Raw genomic sequence first — 17,386 nt, 5'->3', positions numbered from 1 at the left:
CAGTAGATAGATTCACAGTTCACTATGTTTTTGTCATAGTCTATAGATGATATATTAGAGTCTTAGACTTTTGTGTTGTGAATTTGAACTTTTTAGTCTTCCTACTTCAGTGTGCAGATCGTGGTGGGCAGGTGGCTTATTTTGTAAAGATTACTATTTGGTCATGTTGATAGTTACTAACTTGCTAGGTAAATTAATTGAATGTTTTACCTTCTAATGGTCTACTTTCTATTATATGCATAAAAACTTGGTATTTTCTATCTTGTACTATCTATGATATGTTTAAAAATTTGATTTTTGTTTGTAATTGCTAGAATCTGTGGTTATGCTCAATTAATTAATCAATGATGTACTATGGATGCCATATATATCTTAATTTATGTACAAATATGCATGCTTTCATATTTTCTGCAACTAATTTGGTACTTTGTATGTTTTTTTGAATATAAATGCAAAATAATATATATATAATAGACGCTTCCGAGATGCTTTGATTCCAAAAAATTTTAGAGAATCACGCTTTTGATGCTCCACTTCCAAAAAACATCCCCTCTTCGTGCAACATTGGCTTATATCTACCAATTCATAATTGATTTTTCAATTCTTTCAGACTTCCACCATCCCTTAGTTCTTCATATTTGCTCACAATTCTATATCAACTCCTGTGCCCTACACTCTTGATCACATGTGTGCTAGTAGATGGTACTTCACTATGTATGATTTCCTAGCTTAGAAGTCGCGCAGATGGTTTCTTGCTTGTTGTGAAAGTGCTAACATTAGGTTTGAACTTTTAACATTTTTAATAAAGCAAAGATGTTACTATTTTACCTCATCTACCATGGGGGGGCATAATTGTCCTTGGATAATTGTGTCTTGACTTAGGCCAAAGGGTAAAACTAGGAATCAAGGTAAGTAGCATTCCCATATCATACTCGTACTTAACATTTTCCATCATTACCTTGCACCACCATCTCGTTCATATAAAAAATACATTTCCCACTTATGAATGGCGTATCAAATCATAATGTCATCCAACAAGGTCAAGTGAAGAATAAAAGAAAAAATCAAGGAAAGCCTAAGATTAATGAAGCCGAAAAAAGGTCGAGAGGTAAAAAGCATAAAGAAATGATAAAAGAAAAATTATACTACTTCAATTAAAGGCCCACCCCCTAAAGTCCTATGTGCAAAATATCTCTCTAAAGAAAAAAGGACTAGTAAATGAAAGAAAATAATGTGAAAAGGTAATAAATAAGTTATCAAAGTAGTAAAATTGAAGAGAAAATATCCCTCTCAAATGTTTGCAAAATCCCTAAAGTCCTATGTCTAGAATGTCTTTCTAAAGAAAAAACGACTAGGAAATGAAAGAAAAGAATGTGAAGAGGTAATAAATAAGGCATCGAAGCAGTAAAATTAAAGAAAAAATTTCCCTCTCAAAGTTTTGCAGAAAATTAATTGAAGATTTTAAGGGCTAGTTGGGCTAGTTATAGACCTAACACACCATTATTATGGCTTTGAGGGTTATTTCATAAGGTTTTCCTCTTCCCTTCCATAAAATTATATCACCTTTACCTATTTTTAACCAAGTTAGGAAATACCTTGCCTCCTACAAAAATGATACATGTAATGAGGGTACGGTTGTACCACCATGGTGAACTTAGGTAAACTTGTAAAATTAACACATGTTATGAATGTTAAGGGGGATTACCTATGTTATGTGCCTAATGGATTTTTGGAATGATCATTATGGGTTGGGAACCACACATTGGAATCTGCGCACTATGCATTGGGATGCATGTACCTACATTGGGATCTATGACAGCTTACTTGGATGATGACATGGACACCATATCATCACAGCAGGTGCACATCAATATCATATACATTGGAATCACCTGGAGTACTTTACAACATTATCTTTTGGTTTATCTAGCACATGTGAGGGGTGTCCCCCTTCTCAAGCCCATTTTTCACACATATGACTTGTATGATGTATTATTGAGCTAGTACGTCTCAATCACACATGTGAACATTACTAGGCTCCACTTTCTCTCCCATCATGTGCCTCTAGATGTTTCTAGAAGGGGATCTTTGATTGTTTGACCCACTTTTCATGCATGAGATCTCTTTGAGCTTCTAGAGAGGGTGCACTTTCTCTTTCCTCTCTCTCACATGTGGGAGACTATTTGTACACATTTATGAGTTAGTTAGTGGAGGCACTAATGCTTTGACCCTTTCTTGACCCTCACATGTGGGAAAGGATAAGGTTTGTTGGCCAAAAGGAGTAAGACACTTCTGTTTGACTATCTTGACCCTCACATGTGAGAAAGGGTTGGAGTGCACCACCTAGCATCTAAGAGAGGTTCACACGTGAGGAAGTTTGTTGGGATTCAGTTATTTACCACTTGTATTGAGCACACCATGTCATGATGACACATGGTTTTGTAATGATATTTTCAGAGGCCTCTCTTCCTATAATAGGAGGGCACTCATCTCATTTGTACATGGTTAGAAATGGAATAAAACTCTCATTTCCTCACTATTGGTACGAATTTTTTCCTCTCTCTTAAGCATTTAGTCCCAAGTTAGAAATAGAAAGGATTTTGGGCATGCAGATTACATTGAAGGGCAGAGCTAGTGCAACATCAACAAATGCAAGTAAGATGGAGTGTTCCTATGTTATTTCGTTGTGAAGATGTTTAAGCTAAATTTTGAGTATTGGGGTTGACTATTTTCAGAATTTTAATTCTTTACTTCTCGCCCCTCTTTGATTTCTGTACAGTCCAGCTTCCTAGAGGGATGCTTTCCAAGCATTCACCAAGGAATGTGTAGAAACTTCAGAAATACAAGGTAAAAGGGCTTTTGCTTGAGGATCAAGATAAGACTCCATGCCTAGTGGAGGCATTTAGGGCCTGTTCTTTTCTTTTCCAATCGTCTCTTTGAGTTTTTCCTCTAACTTCTGTTTAATTGCAGCCTAGGAGTTGTAGAACTTTACCTTTAGAACTATGTTTCTTTTTTCCTGTTTCAATGAGCTAATTTCTTCATCTTTTGCAGCAAACAGATTTTGTTCTGCAGGTCGACCATAAGAGATGGCATAATCTCTAGATTGATATGCTGTTTGTATGATATTATCTGCAGGCCGTCCATTTAATAGGGGCTCATTTCAATTCGGCTTGCATTCCTTTTCTTTGATCTAAGGATTTATTGCATTTGTTCAATTTTTTTAACTTAGATCCTGTCATGCTAATAGTTTTTATCAAGGTTTATCAATTGAATTTAGCATAAATAAGGTTTTGATTTGGTTTCTTTGCACATAGCTTTGCATCTAACCCTAAGCATAAATAAATCAAGCACTTGATAGTTCAAACATCTAGTGCGTTTTCATGCCTGGAAATGAATAGCCAACATTGCCACTTGCTCTCTCGTCTGAGGTTTTATGCTAACATTGCACCATTGACCAGTGGAAAATCAATTTGAAAGGGGACAACGATCTAACCGTTGAGAGCTGTGATGTACATGTTGGCATAGAATTTTCAGGGTTTGACGTTGCATTCTCAGATTTGAATTTTTCATGGTATACTTGGTATAAGTAACAATATGATGTCTCAATCTCGGGTAATGGTACTAGGTTCTTTTTTGAGTCTTGTATATTTCTGCAAATTTTTTGATAGATCTATCACATGAGGCATCTCTGTAATCAAATCTATGTAGCAGTCGGCTCCATGATCCTCTGAATGATGCACATATCATGATGATTTAGTTCTTTGTGTTAATTTTCTTGAAACTCTACAACTACTTAGATGAATTACTGAAAACAAGGCAACTGAAAACTGAAACCAAATTTACTTTCACCAAGATACAGAGTTTCTTAACAATTTATAAGCAGTGGAATAAAAAACACCAGAGATAAAAACACATGCACACAAATTGAAATGCTTGTTTACCCAGGAAACCCAAATGGAAAAACCTGCTTTCTTTGTTGTGGTATTTTATTGATTGTTCTTGAGCAATTGGATCTATTACAATTCACGCTGCTTTCTGCAGCCAGCAATCTGTCACTGAGAACACACTTGTTCTCCTGCTGAATAGCCTTGACTTACCCTGAGAATCCTTGATCCTGTGCTCCACAATCCTTGCGCACTTCTCATAAATCCTTGTGCACATCAGGCCCCTATTTCCTAGTGCACAAGTCCTCCTATTTCTTAGCGCACTAGAGGCCCCTATTTCATAGAGCACTTGTCCTCCTAAATATTACCGCACAAGCTCCTCAATTCTGTGTGCACACGCACAAAGAATTGATCTCACAAGGATGATGATCTTGTGCCTTCATCCTCCTCTTTATAGATAGAATTCGAGCATGCAAGAAGGCCTAGCTCAATTTAGAAGTTCAAGTTCTGATTGCATGTTAACTGAGAGTTCAACTCGTCCTCTCTCCAATCAACACTTGGAGTCTTAACTCGTTCTCTCTCCAATCAACACTGAATACTAACTCGTTCTAACTAAACTTGTAACTACCACCTCGTCCTATAGTCAAACTAACGAAGACTTCACGTAACTGAAGCTCCAACACTATCCATGCAATCTTGATGACCATTCCAGTAAAGTGGAAATAAACTCATCATAACTAAAGTCTATCTCGTGAACTCGCACTCATGCTAGAAAAAGACAAATTCATGGTCTTCACTGGCTAAGGCAAAAGCCATAAGACCTTCATTTGCTACATTTTCAACACTCTGTCTGAGGGCTACAGGCACCGGTGCATTGCTTGGTTATCTCACTTATGACAATATCTATTGTCTCCTAGTACTTTTGCATTAATGATCTACGGTGACATCTTTCTAAGTGTTGTTTTTCTCTCAATGGTTAATGAAATATGTGATAACACCATATAATTTGGTAACTATATATGCACTTGATTCTACTCTAGAACATAAATCTTGAATGGTAGATGATTGAGTAATTTAGTTCCTTAAAATGGTCCAGTAGTTCTAATCACACCTTTAGATGTATTTTTTGCACCTTTTACGTTGAACTACTACAATAGAAATTGAGGTTTAGGCATGGTTTTGATATTGGAAACGTTCATTTCACTTTTAATCCACAAGAATGTGCTAATGCCTTATGACCAATTCAGTGACAAATGGTGAATAAATTCTTGGCATTCATATTCAAGATATTTTCAAACTATAAATGTGTTGAGAACATGCTATAAGGGTCATTACTCTAAACGTTAACATTTTGCATGTAACAATTTTTTTGTTTGTCATTAAGTGTATGTCTACTATACAATGATGGTTAGCTTTGATATTGTAATACTCCAGTGATGTTAATAAATTAAAGTATGCTCTAACATATTTCATAACATGAAGGTACCATTCATCCTCATGCTTCAAATATGAATAGAGCATGAGGATTACAAAATTTCCTCTTCTCCCAAAGTTAGTGAAATTAACTTTGGGTTACACCATCATATTCAACTCATCAAGAGCTTTGAAATGATTTAAAATTCATTGAAATCTGATACCTGGATCAATAGTTATGGTTGTTTAAAGTTTGGCCAATAAGCCCTCGTCGCATCAACAAGTAATGCCATGTAGAAACCCCCTAATTAGCCTACATGGCTCTATCATCTCACCAGCAACCCCCACCACGTCATCGTGCCACCGCACCTTCCCCGGCTAACAAAGGTTTATGCTCACCCATTGCTACATCGCGACAAACTTTTCTCTCTCAGCTGTCGGGAAGAATTTTCATTCCTTGACCTCCATTAGCCATTGCTCGAGCAGTAAACACACTTTGAAAGTTTGAACCTCCCCAGGGCTGTGACCCATGATGACATCACACTAATTTCATGTTTCTATGTGGCCTTCTCTGAAGGTGCCACATGTCACCCACTTACAAGCCACATAACCGTCCAAAAAGGTTCTTACCGCCTAGCACGTGTCATGTTGTTAACGTGCCGCATCACCATTCTGTCCACATCATCCTACCATGTGGACTGTCATGGACCCCACCAGATCTCAGACCCTTGTGCAATGCAACACTTCTTCGTTATAAATATTTTCGGTGGTTTCTCGTCGTGGACCCTTCCTATGGCATTTCAACGTCATCGTGCCCCACCTTCCCACCGAGACAAGGGTAAGGCCCCCATTCCACAAGACCAAGGCACGAAAAGAATTTTGTCATTACATAATGGATGCCGCGATCTCCGTTACGGCACCAGCACCACCACCGACCACTTCGTCAACAGGGCGCGACACAACAGGAACCTTACCATCAACTTACAAATAACCTTTTGTCTTGCACCTTCTGTCACCACACCACTTGTAGTAGTTTACCACCCCGCAAGAGGCCCCCGGTGTCACGTGAACTCAAGCGTTAAGTAATGGGAATGACCCCCGTTAAGTGCCTAGTGACACTTAGAAGTTTTCCCAGTCTACCTCTTCCTCCTACGATGTAACAACAAACAACTAAACCCATATTTCTCACGCATGAAATTCATGCCTTCATTACCTATTTCTCAAGTGGTTTACACCCATCTTATCAGTCCTTAGGGGACTTTTAAACCGAGGTTTATTAGCGCTATTTATAGGTCTTCTCAACCTTCATCCAAGGGTCAGTCATGCACTTACACGGGCTCATAAAAGGAAAACACACATATCGTTAGTATGTTGGACCATTCACCATTAATGTACGTTATTACATAATCGATCATGAACATTAGTAAACAAATCATGCAAGACCATCTCAACATCCGGGGAATTGTTATACCCTTCCAATAAGACAACAAATCACGGTACGCTACATTGTAGCACATAGATGTATATATACATATATTTATTCCCACTAGACAGCCAAACAAGTCAAGACTCATAACAACATAAGCAATTGTTCACATTACATAAATAAGCATTTCAATGCAGTAAATCAATTATCTTTAAGCTAGATGACTGGAAATTGGGAGAGGGACTTCAACTCTCCTCCCAATCATAGGCTAACTGCATTGTTATTCTTTCTTGCAGTTAACCACCCCCAAGCCAGATTCAAAACCTAAGAAGTGAAGTGCTCAAGGGATTCAACACCAATCACATGAACAATCACCTAGGAATCCATAGGTCACAGTGCCTCCATCTGGCTTCCAAGAATCCAAAGCACATAATGTCTCCACCCAACACAACCAATTCAAGGAATCTAAAGCATCTAGAGCTCCACCCCAAAACAAGTTCACAGAATCCAGAACATCCAGAGTTCCACCCCACAACCAGTTCAGGGAATCCAAAACATCTAGTGTTCCACCCAAACAACACTACAGAGATCCAGAGTTCTAAGCACCTCCACCCACTTTTCACTTCAAGAATCCATAACCATAGTGCCTCCACATATGTCCTGCAGGAATCCAGAGCACACTATGAATTCCACGTGATAGCCTCCATGGGAATCCAAAGAGCTAATCCTCCACCTCTTAACCGATATTCGAGAATCTAGAGATCTATTCAAGCTCCACCTAATAATAATGCTCAAGAGTCCAAAGAGCTAGTCTCTGTGAAAATTTCTAAATCTAACACATCAGAAACCCCTACTGCAATTTCTAGTTTACTATCTCCTACTTGTTCTTTACATTAACAAGTTATTTAATTTTATAAATATCTAAGTAAACACAAATGCAGCCTCCACAGATATACAGTTCATGCACTAAAGTAAACAAAAAAAATAACACAAGGGAAACCGTTATTTTTGGACAATCGACCCCAGAAAAACCCAATGCGGGAAAACGGTGCAGCATATAGAGGGTTTGCATTACTAAGCAGATTTGTGAATACAACTAGGGTGCCAGAAATGGCTCACCCTTCAGAGAATATCCTTGGCAATAATACCTCTCTCCGGAGATAGATATTGTGGCAAACCAGCAACCGGATGATCAATTCCACAGTGACTCGGGTTGCTCCTAGTGCTAGACAATGAAAGCTGCTCCAAGCACTGCTCTGGAACTGCGTCACCCTCTCCAGCTTAGGATCTAATGATTAGCTCACAGTCAGCCACACAGAATCTCCCAGCATTCCCTCTAAAGTCCTCTACGTCAGCCTCTACGACTTCTGTGTTAGCCTCTATGGCCCTCTGTGTCCTCTGCGCTAGCCTCCTTAGCTTTTGCGTCAGCCCTCCTAGGCCCTGCGCTGCCTCTTTCGGCACTTCACTGCCTCTCTGATATGTATTATTTAGCCTTGGATCGAAATCCCTTGTTGAAATGCCCCTCAATGCAACTGATCACTAACTCGATTTCTCAGCAAAGCTCACTGCAGAAAATCGAATTCTTGATCTCTCTTGGTGTGTCTCCAACTGACCCACAAGCCGCCTCTTATACTTTGCCTGTTGACGATTCAACGACCAAGATTAAGTCCCTAATCAACAGCTAAGATTAGAACTGGCTTGATCCTCATCTCTTAGAACTTTCTCACCCATATTATATTAATACACATTAATATTTTAATTTTCCTAAGTTTAGACTTAGGAACTCATTAAAAATATTAATTATTTTAATATCTCTTCATCCGGGTGGAATTTCTCCAAACGATTTCTGGGTCTTGGAGATCTCATGTGCCTTAGCCTCTCCACCAATTTTCAAGGCCAGATCACATCCGATGCTACCAAACATCAATAGTCTCCACCTAAGTGAGAACACAGTAATCCAAAGCACTTTGCTCCCCCTGTTGTCCATTTCTCTTCCACCTCCATTGCCTCCCATTGTCTACATATCCTTGCTTGTCTCCTCTGTTGACGCTTTCATCTTCCTGTGATGCCTCCTACATCTGCATTTTCGGCATCCAACACACTTCCCTCTTTTCCCCGCATACTCCCTTTTCCAACATACGATTTCATGGCGTGTTGACCAAAACCACCTCTACCTTGGCAGTGGGATGGCTCGTCCTTTTCTTCAACATGTTGATTTGGGGTGGCATCAGATGTGCTCTAGCCATGAAAATTGGTGGAGAGGCTAAAGCACATGAGATCTCCAAGACCCAGAAATGGTTTCGGCAGAATCTAACCAGTTTGGGAGATATTAAAATAATTAATATTTTTAATGGAGTTCCTAAGTCTAAACTTAGGAAAAATAAAATATTAATGGGTATTAATATAAAACTGAGTTACAATGGTCCAAAAGTTATGGATCAAGCCAAATCTAATCTTAGCAGTTGATTAGAGATTTAATCTCAGTCGTTGATGGACCAACGAGAAAAGTATAAGAGGAGGCTTGAGGGTCAGTTGGAGAACACACCAATAGAGATCAAGAACTCGATTTTTTGGGGCAGGATTTGCTAAGGAAATTGAGTGAGTGATCAGAGTTGCAGCTGAGGGGCAATGAATACATAGCAGAGAGGCAGAGTTAGTACCGGAGGATCAGCGCAGAAGCCGGGAGAGGTTGACGTAGAGCCAGCTAGAGGCCACATAGAGGCAACCAGAGGCCACACAGATGCAGCCAGAAGCTACGCAGAGCCAGAGAGGGCCAGCGTGTGAGACGCATAGGCTCCTGAAGTTTACGCAGAGCCCAGAGTTGCTAACGCTGGACCAGAGAGGCTGATGTTGGGCCATAGAGGCTGACGCAGAGCTTAGAGGCAACGTTGGGAGATTTTTCGTGGGACAAACTGGGAGCTGGAGAGTCGGATAGGGTGACACAGTCCCTATCAGAGTGATGCAGAGCAACAGAAGCTGCATTGTTGTTGTGGGATCGTTCATCCAGTGATTTAGCCGGAATATCTGTCTCCGACTGAGAGGTACTACTGCCGAGGGCATTCTCTTTCTCTTTTAGGTGAGCCATTTCTGGCACCCAGGTTGTATTCTGAAACTGCATAATAGTAAAACCCTCTGAATAGCTGCACCGGTTTTCCTGCATTGGGTTTTTCCGGGGACATTAGTCCAAAAACAACAGTGTCACTTGTGTGATTGTTTACTTTCAGTTGCTAATCTATATGTGTTGATACTGTGCTTGTATTTATTTTCAGTATTTACATGGTAAATAACTTGTTAAGTAATTGAACAAGTAGGAAGGAATAAATCGGATAGCACAGGAAGAATTTCTAACGGGTTAAACTTAAAAATTCCAACACAACACCCATATGCTACCTTTAATTTCTTTGTCCATTCATGCCTTCAGTCAGCAAGGCACCTTACACAGGCTCAGCATGTTGCTTAAATGCAATAGAAGGACAGATGCTCATTAATGGAAATTTTAAGGCTCATTTATTTCCTCTAGCAAGCTTCCCCACAACTTCCACTCCATAGACTTTGAATACGTGTCCACTTTCAACCCAGTCATCTTTCTACAATTTTTATTAATTTACACCAATTTACATAATCAGTGTACAAATTAATATTTACAAGAGGGTGACAAAGGGGATGTTACACTTGCAGGTTGAAATTCTCTACAACTAATCTTTTAATGATAACAATTGAACTCTTGTGATTATAAATGGATCGTTATCTCTACAAACATACATTGTGTAAATGACATATCATGATCTATTGAGCAAGATTCACTTGTTGTTTCCAAGCATGAAATTTAACTAGTATGTTAATGGATTAAGCTCCTTTTGCATATTTTTTCAAATTTGTTCAATTTGATAATTTGATATACTACTCATTTTCCCTCATCTTTGAGAGTGGGTACCAAGTTTCCAAAGTCAAGCTTAGCTAGAAGAGGTCCCCCTTTTCGTTACACAACCTAGCTTAGATTTGACTCTTAGGGATTCCCTCCATGCTAGAGTAGTGTCTTCTTCCCTAAGTCTAAAGTGTGGGGCAAGGCTACCGAGGTGACAATGGGTAGTTTGCCTATTGTTCCTCTAGGTTCTTCTATTGAGGTTAGGACTTTTCTCCTCGGGTGGAATTTGAGAGCTAACAGGCACCACACAATTTTAGTAACTTGGTAAATTAATGCCAGAGTGTCTTATGTTTTCATCCTGAAGTGGGTTTAAGGGGAAACAAATTATGTATAAAATGACCAACATTAGCTTCATAATTTTGCTTATATGTTGTAATCTCCAGAAAAATATCTTGTCATTGAGATGGCAAATATTTATGAAATAACAAATTTGAAAGTAAAAAATATGACTCGTTGATTACCATCATCCATGAAATAAGTGCCCTTGGCCTAATAATTAACTGATGGCATTTGCAAGCCCCTGGGGGGCAGCTCAATTGGCGATCCTTGTGATAATGAAGAATTATGTTAATATGTACCAAGAGATTCAAGATTTAGATCCCTGTGATTTACCTGTATTTGTGGTGTTAATTTTTCTTAGGGCTATATGTTTATTTGTTTTAGATAATTGCATTTCATTATTTACAAATTGAATTCACCTCACAACATCATAACATTATTCAGCAACATATGCAATTATATAGAAAGAACAATACCATCATCCATGCAACGGAACCTAAAGGAACAATAAAAGAAAAGCATTCACACATAGAGACACCAGGATTGGTCAGAGACCAGGTATAATGTTCCAAACTTAAATAAATAGGGATATGCAAACCAAAAAGGATTTACAACACAGAAAATTTCAACAATCAGTAAATGTTCATAAAAACTCCAGAAGTAGAACTAACTGAGCCATTTTATTAATCAATGGAGCAGGTACAATAGTACGGAGGAATGCACATGGGCTTGCCTCAATGGCAAGCATGACAAAACCTAGGCAATAAGACAATGATTTCAAATGCTGGAAATGACTGCTCCTCTAATGGTCTGCGCTCTGCCAGAAAACTGCACTGCTGGTTGGAAAGGAACTGCAAGAAACTCCACCTCCATTACTCAGAAAATGCTAAAATTTAGCCCAAGCTCCTTGACCAAAACCCACAAAAACCCAGAAAGGGTTTGGTCTAAATCCAACCTCCCAAATTCGGCCTCCAATATGCCCTACGCCCTCCAAACTGCTCAAGAATACAACCTGCAAGGAATACAAGCAAAATCCTCCACCCAAGCTCTGGAAATGTAGCAATCTCCTCCACAAATGCTTCCCTTAGCTCCCCCGGCAAAGTCCAACCTCAAAGACTGATACTCTACCTCCCACATGTGCACAAAATGTTGCCTCTGCGCTGGCCCAGGAAGTGCGAAAGTCACACTGCAGAGAAGCACTCTCCTCCAGCTCCCAAACTCTCCAAAATGACAGCAAAACTCCTATGCCTCCTCTCCGAAAATCCTCCCGACCAAAACTCCTCTGCAAGATGCCACAACCAAACTCGGCCTCCCTTCACTGCATCCTCTAGAAATACACACCACCTGGGGATAAATGCAATTGCTAGAAACCACAATGAAATCCTCCTCCAGAAAGACTGAAGAAAAACCTCTCTAGGGTGGCACTCGAAGTCCCCCGAAGAAAGGGTGAGCTCTTCGCTTGAAGAACTCTTGCTAAACAACAAGTGACTCGACTAAGCAGCTCGAGCAACCAAAGAGAAATTCGATATGCCAAAAGATGAATGAAATGAGGAGAGTTTCCTTCCTTATATAGATTTCGTGGAGCACTTTTCCCTCCATTTTCCCTCCATCGTGGGTCCCTCACTTAACCAACGACTTCTCCTCCATGCAAATCGAACTAGGGAATGCGTATTCTCCTAGTGTGGGTGGCCCCCACGTATAACTTAACCACAACAAAATAACTTATGCTAAGTCTAACCTCCTAATAAAATCGAATGGGCCCCATCACCTCCAAAATTGGCCCCAAAATGTAATAATTAATCTTGTTCCAAATTAATTTAGGAAGCAACATGTCACCAGGGAAAAACCCCACAAGGGGGAAACCCTTTCAAATTCTTCTTCTTATTAGATTGTCATTGAATGTTCCAGCAAGGAGAGAGTACAATAATCCAATTCTTTATCCACAACACTATCCAACGAAAATCATCCAAACAATATCTCAAAGATGAACCCAACAATAATACTAATCAAAATCACTATTCACCAATGGTCAACTTTCATCAACTATCGAAATCTGTGGTCAACTATCAAAATCAAACCCTAGGTTCTAACCGCACGGAGAGAGAGATGTGTGTGCGGCTGAAATGTTCCAACCACATGCATAGGCTTGTATGCCTGCGGTTGCAACCAAAAATTCCCTGTGGCAACCCTGCGGCTGCAAATCAATACCCTAGATCACACGTGCGAGCTTTAGACCATGCAATTTTGGACCTGTACAAACCAATCTCCGCAAACGACTTTAAGCTTGTGCGATCCAAACCAAAGAAAGAAGAATGATTGATGATCTCCAAATGAGGGTCACTTGACTTGTATTTATAGGCTTCCAAGGGTATCCAGATTCTTCTTAGGGTCGCCCTGTCCTTTTGTGCACATGTGACTTTCCATGTTAAAAATATAATTTTCCTTAACCAAATTAAATTCTTCCAAGGGCTAGAAAGGGTCTTCCTTGATGAGGAAGATTGTCCAAAGGAGGGAATTTGTCCTTGAGCTGCCAAAATTAACACTCCCTCTCAGCTAGGGAGAAATTACCAACTGCAACATATGTCCCATCACAAATATCTCATCATCATCAAATTTTGTCCTTGCTCATATTCTGCTCATCCCTACTCATCTTTGTTCATCCTTGTTCATCTATGCTCATCCCTGCTCAACTCTGCTCATCTTTGTTCATATGTTGAACACTCTTGAATCTAAAAGAAGAAGAATTTGACATCGGAGGGGAGCCCAATCTACCACCCTCTATCCATCGAGGAGCCACTGCTACCACCGGAATCACTACCAGCAGGAAGCCAATGTTGTTATCCAGGAATCTTTGCTAGTGGGGAGCCAATGCCAAAGTGTCTTATGTTTTCATCCTGAAGTGGGTTTAAGGGGAAACAAATGATGTATAAAATGACCAACATTAGCTTCGTAATTTTGCTTATATGTCGTAATCTCCAAAAAAATATCTTGTCATTGAGATGGCAAATATTTTTGAAATAACAAATTTGAAAGTAAAAAATATGACTCGTTGATTACCATCATCCATGAAATAAGTGCCCTTGGCCTGATAATTAACTGATGGCATTTGCAAGCCCCTGGGGGGCAGCTCAATTGGCGATCGTTGTGATAATGAAGAATTATGTACCAAGAGATTCGAAGTTCAGATCCCCATGATTTACTCGTGTTTGTGGAAGGAGCATACATAGGCACCTATAAGTTATAGTAGTAACGGTCAGAATCGACCTTATGTTACACGGGTACGAAACCAGCCTAGTTGCCTATTCCTCTAGTCATAACAAAACAAAACAAAACTGATACCATTTGCAATCTAGTTGTCTAAGTAAATGTAGCAAAATCAATGGCATCTTGATAGGCACACACCATATAGGCCTAGTGCCAATTGACAGCATAAACCTTGTTACGAAAACCTTGAAGTGAAAATCAATAGCAATTCAGTTGTTTTGAAAGGAAATAATAACAGTAGGCACTCAAGAGATTGATCAAAAGCAAATCATACTCATGCTTCATAAAGAGATGAATTTCCCTTTGGGTTGTTTTGAGCAAGGATGCAAAGTAGATTTGTGAGCTTCTCCACAGTTCAAAATCCTTCATCAGCATACGTATGTTTTTGGGCAACAGCATCTACATAAGGAAGATGCTATCAAAATATAAAACTATTTTCTTTTTGGAAGGCTTATTTACAATAACAGCTGGGCACCACTAGGAGGTGATACAAGAGAGTAACACAGGATTGCAAGTGAGCAAAGTGATCAGTGGATAGGCACATATTGGCTACTGCATCTTTGATTTTCGGTGTGCATATTAGCAGGCAAGAGGTGTCCACAAGATTTGAAACCAGGTTTCCTCGTGGCAAGAAGAAAAGCATTAAACCTTTATTTTGCTTCCACTGAAGCGTAAGTAGAAAAGTCGATACAATAAAATTTGAGATTAGGAAGGTTTCTATTGAAGTTATGGAAATGGAAGAAGGCTACGGAAAGGAATCATACCAAAGGGACAAAAGAACACGACAGTAGCATGGAGTGCTAATGGACCAAAAAGTCACAATCTTAGCATATTGTAGCTATCTTGCTTTGCTAATCTTTTTGAAAAATGGAATGTAAATATTGAACTATATGGAATTAAGTGTTATCCATCCTTAGGGATCAAATTTCATTGCTTTCATGGTTTTCAAGACTTTCAATGTTTCCTCCCCTCTTTTTATTTGCAACTTCCCTTGTTCACTTGATATACTCATCCCCATTCAGCATTTGTCATAATGCTCTATGTATCTTTTAGCCATGAAGATGAGTGAAAGATTCATTCAAAACGAATTAGCACAAAAAAATGCTCACAAGTAAAAACCAAGAACATTGATAATAATTATGGGGAACCGGGAATGACTAAGATTAGTAACAGAGTGCTCAAATGCCAAAGATACCCAAGTACTCAATCTTTCCCACTTGTATAGGTATTCACTTTGTTTACAATCCTTGATAAATCCATTCCCTTGTCTATGGCAATTTGATTGTTAACGAATTTTGTCTTAGGCATACAAATGCATGCTACTAAATTGAGGGAGCCCATTTAAACGGACGAGGATAAAATATCAGCAGGCAGAGTTTTGACATGCGTGGAGGATAACACTAAGCCATTTAAAAGGAAGAGGATAAAATATCATGAAGCAGAGTTTTGACAGGCGAGGAGGATAACACTGGATATAGCCCTAGTCTACTTGTTATACATTTTGGAGTTTTTTCAGGCATATTTTCTAGTAGGATTTGCCCAAAAATCTGGCAGGGATTTGTTTGAATCACAAGTTTGAATTGTGAACTCTCTATAACTGGAGGGCCTCTGAGTTTGTCAGGGTGCTGAATCCATATATACAATTAAAAATGCATTTTAAACAACAACAAAAATCACAACAACAACAAAAACATGATTTGATAAAAAATTGTTTTGCTGGATTCTGGCCAAAAACTTTGAAAAGTATAAAAGTTAAACAACACCCGGTGGACAATAGCAGGTTCGTACATCTACAGCTGCCATGTGTCATAACAGCAGTCCTACTAGATGACCATGATCCATGTGGAATGTCAAGATTATGACACATGGCAAGCACAATATGGTGGCCACCTGTAGCTATCAGTGATGTGGTTGCCCACTAACTTAGCCTCCTCACATGTCAGGCCGAGATGGCAGATTTGTCGGATGATGTCTAGCCTCACCTCATCACGACGGGCTTGGTATATTAGAGTGTATGCACACCTATAGTAATCATATACCCTGAGGAGGAGGAAGACCTAATGTCTACATGCGTACGATATAAGTTTTCTATACATGGATATCCTAGATTGTAATTGAATAGTATTCCTTTAAATTATGGTTTTTAGGTGAAAGATTGCTAGCTGCGGTGTTCTATAACTGTCTTCCTATCTTACATTTCAAGGTTTGTGGCAGTAAATCAATTAATAACAGTAAATTGAGCAGCCCTACCTCACAGAAGGCATAAAATCAAACTCGTATAATTGAAACTAAACGCATGGATTCATAGCAAAACGTAACCTTGTTGCTGCTCGGTAGCCTGCATTACAATTAATGGTGATCTTTTTGTCGTAGTAGTAGTATAGCAGCGCCCACGCCGTGATTGGCATTCTTCGCTGGGTTTCGCCAAATTTTGGAGTATGTGGCCACGAGATGATGACGATGATGATGGCTGTGATAAAAGGCACCAAGGAACCGAATGCACGAGCTTCGAAGAAGCGCACATTCCCAGTGGCGCCATTAATTGTTACAGTTTTCTTTCTCTTCTTCTCAACTGAACTGATTTGAATCGAATTGCAGAGCGTGACAGCCGAAAACTCAACTAAGTTCGTTATATGGTAAGGAAGGAAGCCTGGAATTGTAGCTAGAGGAGATTTTTGTATGCTTCAGCTAAGGACTAGTACCTGCGGAGAGGACTCAAAATTGTTTGGAAGAACAGTAACTGAGTAAAGATTATACAGAGATGATGCGGTTCAAATTGTTCTTCTTCAACATCCAGACCACACCATACCATACTTAGTCAAGTCCCTTACTCTCTGCCAGTCGTCCATGCCACGTGGATGACAAGATTTCATTAGTGAATTGCGTAAGATAAGGTACAGGGTTGAAATGAAATGTGTGGAGAGGGGAAGAGGAACTCCCTCCAATTACACCCACTCCCTACAAATTGCAATTCACTCTCTCCACATCAGGCCAAATCTTGGCCCTCCAACCCAAAACAAAAAAGGTGAAAGGGCCATCCACCTTGTGGTCAATTACGAGTTTTGGCTTCTCACACCATTAATATGTTGTCATCATCAACTATTTTATGTATCCCTTACAACGTATAACACGTAAGATAGACGTGGCCTGGTTGGAATTTGACAGTAAATTGGCCATCATGGACCATTTTAGCAG

General features: G+C 39.5%; 1 protein-coding gene across 3 annotated transcripts in view; it reads right to left on the bottom strand.

Moving 5' to 3' along the window:
• The window catches only part of LOC149204871 (PGR5-like protein 1B, chloroplastic), a 226,711-nt gene extending 209,581 nt beyond the window's left edge, over positions 1–17,130 (bottom strand). The window contains exon 1 of one of the 3 annotated variants that reach the window (XR_016252394.1): positions 16,511–17,129. Coding sequence is in view for 2 of the 3 variants with exons in the window: in XM_089394817.1 (XP_089250943.1) it covers positions 16,511–16,730 (220 nt within the window). In the remaining variant the exon portion in view is untranslated. Of the gene's footprint in view, positions 1–16,510 lie in introns of all 3 variants that reach the window. The other 2 variants (XM_089394817.1, XM_089394816.1) reach the window with 2 other exon arrangements.
• Positions 17,131–17,386: the final 256 nt, after the last annotated feature.

This window comes from Pinus tabuliformis, chromosome 1_2, assembly GCF_031772625.1.
Source record: "Pinus tabuliformis cultivar Carrire ecotype Pingquan chromosome 1_2, CPIR1, whole genome shotgun sequence".
Lineage (NCBI taxonomy): Eukaryota > Viridiplantae > Streptophyta > Pinopsida > Pinales > Pinaceae > Pinus > Pinus tabuliformis.
The sequence above is the reverse complement of the archived record's forward strand: the minus strand, read 5'-3'. Positions and strand labels throughout refer to the sequence as shown.